Below are 14,564 nucleotides of genomic sequence, written 5' to 3'. Positions count from 1 at the left end.
CAGTACTTCTCTTTTGATGATACTTCAGTATTGGGCTGCCCTTGATTCATCTCTGTGTGCACTCTGATTTTTGAGCCTGGTGCATCAGAATTTGCTTTAAAAGCAGGGATATGGGGTGGTTTTTGTTTTAACCTAACTTTTCCAAGCAATTTCTATCATACCCCCCTCATTAATGGTAATTAGTAGATAAAGTTCTTCTCAGGGCTATTCATGCCTTAGAATTTTTGGTGGTGTGTTTGTGTGTTTAGTCTCCCTATTCCTGCTTTGTGTTCTGTCTGCTCACCTACATGGCTTTTGTATAAAGAAAGAAATGAAGAGTACAGCAGTGTTCCTTCCCAACTATCCTAAAAAAAAAACCAAACCCCAGTAGAAAACAGAAGACCAACCCAAATTACCTCCAAACCAATTGAGCAATGCTCTCATGTCTGAATAGAGTTTTTTTCCTTTATAAAGGTAAACTGAAAGGCATTTGGAATGGTTTCACTGAAAATCATAATAGCTGTTATCCAAATCTAGGCAGCAATACTGAGAAGTATTAAGTAAGAAAATAGAAAACAAGGGAATAGGTGAACTTTTCAGGAGTTTTTCCTGTTTCCATTCAACTTTCTTATGTGTAGGTTTTTACTGAAAAGTAAATACATTTTCATGATAAAACATTGTGAGATTTTTTTCAATTTAACTGAAACATTTCATCATTCAAATGCTGAATATATTAACCATGCATGTCATTTTTTACTTTCTTCAATCAGTGCAAATTCCAGTTTGTCAGCAAGGCAAACAAGAAAATAATTTTTTTTTTCTTCCTTCCCTTCCTCCTCAGATTTGTGCATCTGTACTTCCAAACAGAGTTTATACAGAGGGAAAATTCTGAATATGGCTTGATTTGCTCCTGGTCTTGGTAGTGTTTCTGATGAGTGTCCCACGGACTCTGTCAAGTTCTGGGGGTTCTCCTCTAGCACTGAGGAGCAGAACCCTGAGCAGCAGCCTGGCATCAGTGGAAACCTTTCTCTATCCTTCTCCTTAAAAGAGCAGCTCAAGATGAGTGACTATTCTGGACTTCCCACTGACCCCAGCCAGATGATTGCTGAAGACTCAGAAATTCAAGCAAAACCTGAACACTCTCATGAAGTTCTTCAGGAAGATATTGAAATGAGCAGTGGCTCCAGTGGAAATGACTCCAGTGGGAATGACTCCAGTGGGAATGACACAAATGAAAACTATTCAAGTGGGCATGATTCTCATGGTCATGAATCTGATGAAAATGGGAAGGATTCTGCAATGCTCATGGAATCTTCAGACTGTCATAAGAGGTAGTAGCTGTTATTAAATACATTTCACTTCTACTTTTGCCCCTTTTTACATTTGAATCAATCTTTCTGAATGATAGCTAAGGTACAAAGCCTCTTCAGCAGGGAGCTGAGTGTGCTACTTTAGTTGTACTCTCATGTGGTGTAAATGATGTAGTATAATTCTTAAAGAAAAAGTCTCTGGTGTTGGTGTTTGCATTGCCAGCATAATTTGCATCTTTCTTGTCATCACTGACTGTTTAACTTGCCTTGTTTTCCTGTAAACCAACTTCTGTAATTGTATGTCAAAACCTGTCAGTTAATTCTTATGTGAGGATGCAACCATGCCATTTTAATCTTTTCAGTAGCAGTTTGCTGGACAGAGCAAAGCTAGGAGTAGAACCACCTCTCTAGTGGTCCTGTGAGAAGCAGGGTGTTGGGACTCAGTGATCCTTGTGGGTCCTTTCCCACTCAAGCTATTCTGTGCTGCTTAGAAAATGCTTACACCTTTAGTTGTACCATGCAGAAGCTTTTAAAATTTGGGGTTGGGGTTTTGGGGTTTTTGTGTTGGGTTTTTTTTTTTGGGGGGGGGTTGTGCGTGGGTTGATTTTTTTTTTTTTTTTTTTTTTTTTTTTTTTTTTTTTTTTTTTTTGGTGTTTGATTTGGGTATTTTTCTCTTTTTTTATTTTGGGTTTTCTTTTTTTTTTTTTTTTGAGGTAGCCAGTCATTAATAGGAAAATAAAAAGCTACAATGAACAAAAAGTTTTATTAGGTTTTCAAATATTAATCTTTTTCTATTTTCCTTATTCTAGTTCAAGCTCAAATGCATTTAGTCTGATGATTGCAAACTCTGAACACAATCAGTCCAGCAGTGGATGCAGGTAAATTAATGGGCATATACTTTTTAGTAATCTGCTAAATGCTGGAAACTAAATAATGTCATATTTTGAGTTTTTTTGTTTTGTTTTTTCTCAACCAGGATGACTACACAAAAAATCCTGTCTTTGATTTCTTCCTGTCCATAATCAGTAGCATCTCATATTAACTACTTGATTAAATTAGAGCTTTTCCATGCAAGTTGTGTGGTAACCTTTAAAGTCACATTACTTTGTTTTGATTTGGTACCTTAACTCTCTAATTTTGGTTTTTTGTGGGTCCCTTTGAATATTGCTTTAGTTACAGTGGGGTTTTGTAGCTTTGAATTTTTTTTTTTTGCTCTTCATAATTTAGTCTGAACTTGGTGGTGTGTTGACATCAGAATTCCCCATTGAGCTGGGTTATTCCTGGTGTCCAGCAGCTGTATCACCTGCCTCTCCTGTGTTCCATTTGCTGGGATTCAAGGCCCCAGGGTGTAAGGATAAACGATACACAAACCCCCTCTGTATGAACTCTGCTTTTGTCCCTGATAGCCTTGAAGAGCCTGTTAGCTTGAAGGCTCATACTCAGACAGTTCAGAGTACCCTGCTGCACTTGTTTTTTTAAGTCAGATGAGGAGATCAAAGCCTGGTCCTGAGCGTATCAAAGATAGAGCATGTTGATGTTAAGGCCCATGTCTAAGGCCTGCCTACCTGGATGTGTTTCTACCTGATGCAGTTCCTAGAAAAGTGGCAAATTCAAATTACTCCTATGCACCATTTGGTGTGTGTTCACCATATTTTCTGTGTCTGCCTTGCATGCACCTGGAGAATTTGTTCCATGCTGTGTTTTCAACTGGAAATTGTGTTCCAGAGTTTATTGCTTAGTGTGAAAGAGTGAACCAAAGGCATTTCTTAATCTTTGTTTCTCATTGATTTAGTTTTCTTCACTGTGAAATTTTGGAGGGGTTTAGTTACTACAGTTTCTTTGGTGTTTCAGTTTTAAATTTTATTAATAGCTCTCTGCTCAGAAATAATTAAGAATCCAGATGGTAGTGCGTTCCCTCCAGCCATCAGGCACTGTGCTAGAGGGTTACAGAGCAAAATCTGATCATTTGGGAAAGAGAGACTGAAGATATCTAGAGAATGATCTTCAAAGAGAAGACTGCAGTAGTCTGACAAACTACTTACCTTTGTAGGCTTGATCTTTGATTTACACTACTGGGGTTTGCATTCAGTATCAGTGCCAACCAACAACTCTAGTTTAATATCTGTAGGTACCTTTCCAATTTGCTGTCCACAAAAAGCAAAATGAAAAGCTCCTGTCTTTATAAACTTGCTTATTCTGTCCTCTGCAATTCACACCTTCTCTGTGACTGCCTGCTGTGCCTGATGCTCCTGCTCTCTGGAAAAACATTCTGGAGTTGTGTAACTTATTTACCAAGAATGTCCATCTTCTGTATTTGCTGCTGCTGTAGGCTAATTTGGAATGTTTGGGGTTTTTTTTGTTTTTTTTTTTTCTTGCAGAAGAATCTGACCACTCTCATGAAGCAGTCTATACTCTGAGAGTACAAACCAGCAGTATGCTCAGTTATTTCATAATCTTTCTCTTTTTTCCTACTGCCAGCATGAAGGGTTCTTCTGTGAAACTCTGTTAACAAAGCCCTGTTTGATTGCAGCAGTCCAAGCTGTCAAGCCACGTTGTACACGTGATTTTTATACACAGCATGAACCTCATGTTTCCCAAGGGAGTACTACAGTCTTTTGTTTGATCCCTTGCCATTATTTCTTGGTACGGAATGACCAGTGAGTAAATGAATGCTGCGTGTCTCACAGTGCTCTGTGATGGAAGCAAGAACAATGTGTATTCTATACTACAGCTTTGTGACAAAGCATTTTTGGTGAAATACACCCAACACCTGTCAGATGATTTATCTACCTTTTCAAGCTCTTAAAACTTGTCAGAAAAATGTTCACAAATCCTCTTGAAAATTGCTTGGCAGCTGAAGCTGCTTTTCTGGCCACTTCAGTCAGGCAGTGCAGTTGCCAGGACTATTGTTTCCACAGTAGTGCTCAGGGTAACTTCTTACAGATTGCCAGCCATGACAGTCAGGTGTTAAGAGAAGACCTTCCTTTGGAAGGAAAAAAAAAATTCAGGAAGATGTAAGAACAGCTCTGTAACCCTCTTGATCATTGTGAATGATCAGCTTTTAAAATCTCCAATGCAAAAGGCAAGGTGATTTATTGTTTTAACTCCTTCCTACCCATCTGCCATCCGTCTTTGCTACCCTCTCCCTCACTTCCCTGACCTCCTTTTCTCTTCCTTTGTGACTATATCAGCACCTCTCAATAATGGGGAGAGACCCCAGGAACTGGAAAGGAAGGTGATAACTTTGTGATATTGGCAATGATAGTCTCTGTAGTTTGTCCTTCTCCACTGAGACAGCTCTTCTGAACATGCACCTGAGACCTGTGAATGCAGCTTCTGTCTCCAGCCTCCTCTGGATTCTTTTCTTTACAACTTTAGTCAGAGTTTCCTCATCTTATTTAATGTGTTGCCATGCTTAGATGGGATACACCATTCAAAGGATTTCTCCATTTGATTTGTTAACTTGATGCTCTCCCACTGCCATTCCCTTTTCAGGGACCTTTCTTAAGAGAACCTGCTTGAACAGGAGGTGGAGAGTTGAATGGACCTCCTGCTTCTCTCCTTTGAAGTCCATGAACATTTCTGAGTTTGATTTTGAAAGGAGCTGAGGAAAATACCACTAAAAGGGGAGAAGGGGGACTGTGGCAAAGGAAAAAAAAAAGAAATGCTGTGGTGCTTGGGCATAGGTACTGTTGCACATACAGAGTCCATTTTACAATTACATTCCAGGTGATGGTAAATCTTTCATTTTAAATGGTCACACTGGAATTTCTTTAAGTTCTGGAACCTGATACTGAGTGAGTACGGGCACAGTTAATGAGGCTAGTGATAGAAATTGATGTGGGTGACAAGTACCAGAGTACATTTGGGCTTCTCTTAGGATGCTGTGTCACATGGAGCATTCAAGTGATGTTGTGTTTTTTGTTTTCATCTTACAGTAGTGAGCAGTCCACTAAAGCCAAAACACAAAAGGAATTGCTGAAAACACTGCAGGAGCTGAAAGCTCACCTTCCTTCTGAGAAGAGAGTCAAAGGCAAATCCAGTGTCCTAACAACATTGAAATATGCCCTTAAAAGCATTAAACAAGTTAAAGGTAATAAAGTGTGATACTGCCTAGATAATGGCAACCTGGCTAAAGTGAAACTTTCAAAACAGGAGTTTAGATAAACCTAGCTCTACAAAGAGAACTGTACTGTGGCTGAAAACCTTCTTCACCAGATACTTTCACGTTGTTTCGATTTGTTGGCTTTGTTAACTTTTGTTCCTTTGGGAGTTGAAGCAGCTCTCTAGAGGTTTGATGTTTTACTGCTGTTTGGTTGAGTTAGAAAATTGATTTGAAAACAATTTACAGTTTCATACTGTTTGAACTGTCAGGCTACAATATGTGACTATTCATACATGGGTAGATTAAGATGTGTACTTTTGTTTGAGTTACTGATGAGGAAGCTCTACCAGGGAAAATGATGTATTTGGAGTAGTGCCTAGATTTCCCAACTGCCAACTTCACAACTTCTGCATTTATGCCAAAAAATATTTTTGCCATTTACTGCTTCTGGGCTGGGTGTTTATTGATAATCTTGATTATAAATTGTTTGTTGTTCCCATGTAGCCAATGAGGAATATTACCAGTTGTTGATGATTAATGAATCCCAACCTGCTGGTCTCAATGTATCATCTTACACAGTGGAAGAAGTGGAGACTATAACCTCAGAATACATCATGAAAAATGCGGTGAGTGTGGTGCCCTGAGTCTCAATCTGTATTGAAAATGTTTCCTGGAACTGGAATTCTCAGGCATGCCTCCTTCTTACAAGGGAAGGGTTGGTAGCTAGGCCACAAAGCTGAAGAAACTGCCTTTTGCCCCTAAGGGGATGTTAAGAAACTCTGAGCCTTTTCAGACTTTACAAGCTTGTTTCTGTTGGTTAGGTGGGAAATAAGAAGCTTAACCTCTCTGATCTCTGAATGGCACCTTGTGCCTGGAGGTGGTGGTGTGACACATCTCTGTGTCCATACAAACACTGAGACACATCATTAGGTTTCATTTCAGTGCAATTGCAAAAGTTGGAGAGTTAACTTTTTCCAATTTTGGTCGAGGCACACAGTGAATCACTTCAGCTTATTCTTCTAACTAGGGGTTATTTGATGTTTCACTAGTTTTGTGTTAGTGTGACTGGAGAGTGACAAAAGTATTGGAATCACTGTGTCCTTTTCTGTGGGGTTTGCCTGGTCTTTGTAACTGGTACAGGCTTTCTGTGGGGTCCAGTGATGCTGTGTTCTCATAGAGACAAGAACAGCTAGGACCATCACTGGAGTTCTAGCAGTGAAATGATAACCTGAATCATTTTTGAAATTATATTTATTTCCATTTTACTAGTATTTTAGCAATAAGTTATAGAGTCTTCATAAAATAATGGTATCTAAATGTATTAGGCTACCTTCTACTATTTTTTTCCATTTGAATATATGAAGTCTGAACTTTCTAAAATAAGAGCATGGTGGGGGATGTTCCATAGCTTGAAGTAGGTGGGGTTTGTTAAATCTGTGAATAGTAAAGGCTGCCCACAAGATGAAATAAATAGGAAGTGTTGAGTACAACTGAGAAATTCAGCCAAATATTATAAACATTGTTCAGTTAATGTGAATATCTGTTTGTGAAAGCAGTGTTGTGCTGGCAGCTCTTCAGTTCCTGTGCAGTGTTTGTGAATGCAGCACTCAGGGTTGTGACGCAGGGAGCTCCTCTGTGGCAGGAAGAGAAACAATACAAATGTGTGGGACTTCTTCCCACCTGTGTACTCATTATTTTTTACCAAGTGGTTTAGAGCCCTTTTTTCACTTTTTGTGGATGGACCAGCTAACACAAACAGCCTTTCAAAAACACCTGAATTTCATACATGTAAATCATGTCTGTAACAAGCACAGGGAAAATGTGAAGTTAGATAGCTGGAAGGTCATTAATTCTTAATTTGTAAATTCATTCTGCATCACAGAACTGTAGATAATGATGTATAGGGCTTGTGACCCAGTAAATAGTAGTGTATTATTCTTACTGCATAATTAAAAACTATTCTGTTTTTACTTGATGAGCAGATTCATTGTGTTCAACATCTCTAATAAAATTAAATTTCCTTAATTCTCATTATGAACATACTTATATTTTTATACATTAAATGTTTTTCTCAGAAGTATATGCTGCACTTAATAATGTTTCAAACGGTCTAAATAATTTGTGATTTTTGTTTTTAGGATATGTTTGCTGTAGCTGTTTCTTTGATAACTGGGAAAATTTTATACATCTCTGATCAAGCTGCTTCTATTCTCCGCTGCAAGAGGGGCTATTTTAAAAATGCCAAATTTGTGGAGTTCTTGGCACCTCAGGATGTCAGTGTGTTCTATACTTCTACCACCCCATACAGATTACCATCATGGAACATCTGCAATAGAGCTGGTGAGTGGACTCAACAGCAGATACTGCTCTGACCTTCTTGCAGTCACACAAATGCAAATCCTGATTTTGAATGTCCTTCCATCCTTCCCCATCACTTCTTGAGGGGCACAGGGGCATTATTAGAACATCTCTGAACAACTCTAGATGTACAAATGTATTCTATAAATCAGCAAGACTTGTCTCTTGGTTAAAAGTCTTCTCAAAGTCATTATTTATCAGTTCTCATTCTCCTTTCAGCCAGATGATGAACGAAAACAAAGTAGGAATTCATGCTGAATGGTGAATTTACTTTCCACTTGTACTAGCAATCAAATGAAAACTATTTTTCTTCACATTTTCTCTTCCTCAAGTGTAAAGGGGACAATACTCTGTCTCCTTCCTTTTAAAATGGTTATGATTTGAATACTGGACACCTTGGTTATGGTGTAGAAAAAGGTATTTCAGCTGTAATCACTGACACTCAGCAAGTGTAATCACAGCTCTCTTCTTCTAGCCTTAGAAAAGTTATATTAGGCATAATTAATGGTGAAGGCTCAGATGTCTCAGGGCACTTGATATTTGTTTGTGGTAGGATTGTTTTTCTCATGTACCTGCAGCTGTTAGTAATTGAGAAATATCTGCCAACTGTTTCAACTAAACACTTGAAATTCAAGGTCTGCTCGAAATGTTTGAAATTCCAATTCATTGCATGTTAAATCTGTGAAGTAAAGCCAGGGTATGAACCAGATTTAATCTGAAAAAACAATCAGCAATAAACATGTGCTAAGCAATGCATACATAGAGCAGGTCAAAAGGGACCTTGTGAGGTCTCCAGTGCAACCTGTGGCTCAAAACAGGGTCAGTGGTAAATGATATATAATCCTAATTACTCAGTTAGGCTGGAGTTTTTTTGGTTTTGCTTTCTTGAAACATTTTCTGTAGCTTTATTATGTTTGTGTACAGCTTCAGATTTAAAAAATGCAGCAAGTAGAAGTGTGCACGCTCTGTCATGTATTAGTTGCCAACAATATAACATCCAAAATATTGTGCACTGGAGGCCTTTGAAATGCCAGAGCTTCCCTTGGGAATCAGTGTGTGGCTGCTCTGGAAAAGGAGGGAAATAAGCTTTAAACATGAGAAGAAGTCTTCAGGAATAAGAGAGAAGAGAGGTGCTAGGAAGTTCATTTGATGGTCAGATTCTGGGTCCTAGGTAACCAGACATTTTTGGTCACTGGTATAAAGTATTGTGAAAATGTTGATAAGAGTAAGCAGCTCAAACTAGAGAGCTGTTAAGAGATGTTTAAGAAAAAGACTTGATAAACAAGGAGCTATGATTCACACGCCAGCCTCAGAATCTGAGGGATGTTCAGGTTTAGTTGCTTATGATGTACATTGTTTAATCAATACATATGGAGAGTTCAGGGAAAACTTAAACTTAAAAAAAATGTCTTATCTAAGGAAAAATTCTTACACTAGATATCATCATCTTCTAGTAATTTGTAACTTGTTATGAAATATGTTTGATATTTCTAGAGTCTTCCACCCAGGACTGCATGGAAGAGAAATCCTTTTTCTGTCGCATCAGGTAAGACAATATTGTAAAGCTTAGTGTTGTGTTATGAAACCAAGCATTACATAAGTATTTGACTTTTATAAGAACCATCTGGTTTGAACATTTCATGCTTTTTCATAATGTGATTGTAAAGCAAAACATATGCACATCCTTGAGTTGATTAGCTCTAGCAGCTACAGAGAAAACTGAACTGATTCTGGGAAGTTCCATCTTGGAAGTTAATCCCTGTGAGTATTGACCTTTGTGCCATGAAGGAAGGTGGTGCAGCATCTCCTCCTGCTCTGGAAAGCCTTTGGATCATGGAAATAGAACTGTTCAGCACCTGCCTCACTCTCCTTCATTCTGAAAAAGCAATGGCTCAAATTTATCTCAGGGATCCCCTAGGAAGATACTCAAGGGTTACTTGACTTGTCTCTTTTGTCCTCTAGTTAACAGAGGACACAATTCTTTGGTTTGCTTTTCTTCCTTCTTTTCCTGCCCTAATCACTCCTCTTTAGTTTTGGGGTTTTTTTAAATTTATTTAGGAAAAGCTGGCAACTTAGTTCATGTTCTTTCTTGTGCACTTTGATTTCTTGATGCTTACTGCCTCTCTGGCAGCATTTCTGAAGCAAAAATAGTGGATCCAATTATTTAATTACTTCTGGAGTAAATAAATACTTATTATCGAGGTATGAATAAACTTGAAATGAATTGGATGTAATGCAGAGCTCCAGAGTGGTGCATTGGATGTGCTGCAGAAGTACTGCTGGTGTTACTGGAGAGTTTTTGTCCAACTAACAGTGGTTTCAAAAGCTTTACTTTTATTTAGCACTGCTGTTATAAACTTATTACAACTGATTCTTCTTTGGTCACTGTGTAAATGGTTGTTGTGGTTGTTGTTTTCATTACTATGTTTGCATTCTGGTTAAGCAAACACCTGTTATTAGATACTGAGCCTTCACTGCTTCTAAACTGGAATAAATATTGATTAAAAGGTGACCTTTGTGTTAACTCAGGGGATATAGCAGTCTTCATAAAAAAGCCCTGTCAATTTATCCCTCTGAAGGAGAACAAAGTAACTTAATGTGTTGTGTGAGCTGGGTTTCTATCAGACTTCCATGTGATGCTGCTGTGGATATTGTTGCAGGCAGCAGAGAGAACAGCGCAATCTTTATGGAAGTTGTTGTGCAAAGGTTACCATCAGAATTAGGTTCTCTTCAAAAAAAATAAAAATCAAGCCAAGATCTTGACTGCTATTTTAGTAGCTAACATGCAGTTCTTGTGTCGTGAGGGAAATACAATGCATGAATTAAAATTGTGTTCAGCATAAGATGAATCTGTTGAAATAATTAACTCTCTTTAATCGTTAGTGCGGGAAAGGAGCGGGAAAATGAGATTTGCTATCACCCATTCCGGATGACTCCCTACCTTATCAAAGTGCAAGATCCAGAAATAGCAGAAGACCAGCTGTGCTGTGTGCTGCTTGCAGAAAAAGTCCATTCTGGTTATGAAGGTAATCCTTGAGTGCACAAAGACCAGCTTACTTTCCTAAAAGAAAGATGTGTTCAAGCTTTATTAAAGTGAAAGAGAACTGTTTCTATTCTCTGTCCTTGCTGCTTTCCTGTATGCTCTTGGCCAGAATTTTGGAGTGGCAGCTTGAAGTGTTATGTATGCTTTTATTAACCCCAGTTGTTAATATGCTTTTATTTTTCTCTCAGCACCCAGAATTCCTCCTGACAAAAGGATTTTTACAACTACGCACACACCGACCTGTTTGTTTCAGGATGTAGATGAAAGGTAACTTAAAAAATTATTTTTAAATTTACTGATGAGCAACCTACCCAATATCTTTGCAGGATTTAAGGTGTCTGTATGGGGTTAAAAATTATGCAACTACTGAAGGGTGTTTGATCTAAGAAAAGCACATCCCCCCATTTTCACTATGCATGAGAACACATTACACTAATATTTAAATGCCTGCTAGCAACTTGTTCTTCCACTTTTCTTCCCCCTTGGGAAATTCTGGACATAAATTCAGTCAATGAACCCATGTTCAAAAGAATTCCTGTGGTGCCAGTTATTACCTGTATGAGACATTTAGGTGTGGGTTTTTTGGTTTTTTAAATTTGATTCAGCAAATATGCTGCTGTTGCTCTCTGCTGGCCCAGGTACAACTAGAGGTACAGCTTTTGAATACAACATTAGATCTTAAAAAAAGTATATAAAACTGGTTCACATTACACTAGCTGAAGACTTCAAATTGCTTTGACAGTCATAAAAGCTGGTTAGAGTAACTATTTACATTCTAAATTAGAAACAAAACAGCCACCTGTGATCTTAATGTATGTACAAAGACTTAGTTCTTGAGCTCTAAACCAAGCTTTCATGCAATCATTTAGATTGCAAAAGACCTCTAAGATCATCAAGTCCAGCACTAACCCTGTCCCTAAATGCCTCATCTGCACATTTTTAAATACCCCTGGGGATGGTGACTGCACCCCTCCTGTGGGCAGCCTGTTCCTTGAGAGCCCTTTCCATGAAGAAATGTTTCCTAATAGCCAGTCTAAACCTGCCCTGAGGTAATTTCCTCTTGTCACTTATTCCCTGGGAGAATCAACTCTCTCACCCAGTTTGCTATTGTCAGCAAAATGATGGAGGGTGCTTTCCATTCTCTTGGCCAGATCATGGATAAAGACATTAAACACAATCCTGAGCCGTGGGGACTTGACTTGAAGAGAATTCACCTGTTCCTGAGTTGAAAACACTGCCTTTCCCCTTTCTTTTCCATTTTCCCTGCTATTTTCTTTATGATGGTTTCTGATATTTGGGCTGTGTATGGCGCTTTGGTTTGTTTTTTTTTTTATTTTTCTTCCATAGCAAAAACTAAGTTAGCTACGGTGGTAACATCTGACTGCTGAGATTCTCTCATTTCTTTTTAAGCATTCTAAGAATGCTAAAATTTTCTTTGTAAGTTGAGATGGGGGGATGTCTTCAGACAGAGTAGGAGTATAATGGGCAATTTTGAGATTCTGTGGTATATTTTTTGGGTGGAAATCTAGTTTCTAAAAAAATATTTCATTCTTGGCAAAATCCTTAAATGCAGCAGAAGAGAGAGGGATTGGGAAAAGGAGATTGTGGCGTTTGACTAAGGTGGAGTCAAGGTAAAAAGAGCACTGCTTGACTTCTGTGACAGTTTTACCTGTAGAGAGGCAGATGTTGTGGCTGAGTTCCTGTAGGATTGAGTGTGTTAATGCTGACAAACTGTTGTTCCATGCTGTGGTTTATACAGTCCCTCTAAACAGCTCAAGTTGATAAAAGTACTTAATCCACTGTAGTTGTGTCTTCCTCGTGGATTTTTCTCTCTCCTTCATTTCCACACATGCTTCAAGCCAGCTGCAGAGTGGGTTTATCTTTGCAGAGTGGCTGAGGGCACAGTGCAAAGCTTCTGTTCCTCTGTGCATCCACAGCTCAGTGGTCTCCAGTAGTCATTTAACAGAAATGGCAAAATTGCTGAGTGGAGAACTTTGCTCTTATTCTTGGGCTTGAGTGGAGCAAGTGCAGTAAATCCTTCCTTGTGAATCCTATGGAAGCTTCTTTCCTGTTAGTTTGATGTTACCACTTGTTCTCTAATACCATTTTCTAACACTTCCAGTGAGGGCTGATTGCATCTTGTCTGAAATTAGGACTTTGTGTCATTTATTTCTGTTCCTGTGATTGTGTAGTTGATTTTGCTTTTAATTTTTTAACTCCTGAGAGCATTGGCAGCCCAATAAATGTTTACCAAGACATGCATATGCAGTTTGTTACTATTAAGCTCTCCAGGGTTTGGTAGAATACACAAAGCAAGAGAGTCTTAACGAAAGCAGAGTCTTAATATTTAAAATGTGCAACTGAGCACCTGCTGTTGACTGAGTGTTGTTCATAACATAACCCTGAAACAGTTGCTTGACTTGCATAAAGTTAATTTCTGTAATCAGTACATGTTCATGGGTTGAAAAAATACGTATTCGTCTGGACTCTGCAGGTGAATCTCTGCACAGAGTATGTTAAGTAAAAATAAATATTTTCTTGAAATTAAATGAATCATTCCTATATTTGTCTTAATATATTTGATACTTCACGTATTTAATGGGTGTAAGTAGTTCACAGTGGAATGATCTTTGTAAATTAATTTAAAGCAGTTTTGTGTGTAACTTACAACAATAATATAAAGAGACTTCTTATTCATGTTTTTTGACACTTTAAATGTCATTCTATAAAACACAAACTAAACTTGGCAGCATCTCCTCATCAGCCATTCTTATGCCACACGTGTATTTGCATTCATAAAATTAATTTATTAACTTAACCTCTGAATTGTTACGAGTTATTCATTATGAGGAATCATCATGATGCCAAGATATCATTCTCAAATAGAGAATTATAGGAGCACTGAAGGGCTGGTTGGAAGGGACTGCTGGAGGTCTTGATTCCATCCTTTTGCTTGAGATGAAACCTTGCCCAGTCCTGGCTAAGGTCAGCTGTGGCCTTGTCTCAATAATGCCTGAAAATCTTCAGAGGCAGAGATGACACAATCTGTATGGGAAACCTCCTGTGTTGCACTGCTCTGTTAAAAACCTTTTCTTAACATCCAGCATCAGCTTTCCAGACTCCAGTCTGGGACCATTGCCTGTAATTTTATTGTCTGGCACCATCAAGAAAATTTAACCCTGTTTTTGCAACTCCTCTTTCCAGCAGTGTGGGAAGCTCCTGGATCATCTTTTAGTTTCCTTTTCATCAGAGCAGGCAAGGCCAGCTCAGTCTCACATTCTAGATCCCTGACTTTCATAAAGCAGGTGGCAAACAGGAGCAGTGCTGAACAAAACCTTCTTGTGGTGTTATTTGATGAAGCCCTGGCTGAAGTTGTTTGGAGTTGACTGAGATTTTAAAGTCCTCTAGCAGCACAACTTTTCTCATGTGCTTTGAGCTTGGCAGCACTTCTAAATGTCAGTGTGTCAAAGTGATCTGGTTTGGTATGAGTTCCTTGCCAGTTTCTGCTCTGTTGCTTTAGTTCATCTACAGCTCTTAAGACTGATTATTAAACTAATTGCTTTGATAATAAGGCATTAGTAGCTAATATCTTTTCTGGAAGGGTATGTTTGATGTTTTGGGGAACTGATGTAATTCCAGTGGGTTGTTGGAAGTGCAGTGTTGAAGGCATTTGCTGCATAATGCGTTTGAGTTCCTACCTGACACCGATGCCCTGTCTGCTGCTCTGGGGCTGAGTTCTTCATTAAAGCTGTTCAGATACTCTCAAATC

General features: G+C 38.5%; 1 protein-coding gene across 9 annotated transcripts in view; it reads left to right on the top strand.

Moving 5' to 3' along the window:
• Positions 1 to 14,564, top strand: part of PER2 (period circadian regulator 2) — a 47,984-nt gene that overhangs the window by 17,014 nt on the left and 16,406 nt on the right. For all 9 annotated transcript variants that reach the window (XM_050977824.1, XM_050977822.1, XM_050977827.1 and 6 more), the window contains 8 exons: positions 821 to 1,310; positions 2,099 to 2,167; positions 5,228 to 5,382; positions 5,899 to 6,020; positions 7,533 to 7,734; positions 9,247 to 9,298; positions 10,636 to 10,778; positions 10,984 to 11,062. In XM_050977824.1, coding sequence (XP_050833781.1) covers positions 1,039 to 1,310; positions 2,099 to 2,167; positions 5,228 to 5,382; positions 5,899 to 6,020; positions 7,533 to 7,734; positions 9,247 to 9,298; positions 10,636 to 10,778; positions 10,984 to 11,062 — 1,094 coding nt within the window. In that variant the 5' untranslated portion in view covers positions 821 to 1,038. The remainder of the gene's footprint in view (positions 1 to 820; positions 1,311 to 2,098; positions 2,168 to 5,227; positions 5,383 to 5,898; positions 6,021 to 7,532; positions 7,735 to 9,246; positions 9,299 to 10,635; positions 10,779 to 10,983; positions 11,063 to 14,564) is intronic.

This window comes from Serinus canaria, chromosome 9, assembly GCF_022539315.1.
Source record: "Serinus canaria isolate serCan28SL12 chromosome 9, serCan2020, whole genome shotgun sequence".
Lineage (NCBI taxonomy): Eukaryota > Metazoa > Chordata > Aves > Passeriformes > Fringillidae > Serinus > Serinus canaria.
The sequence above is the reverse complement of the archived record's forward strand: the minus strand, read 5'-3'. Positions and strand labels throughout refer to the sequence as shown.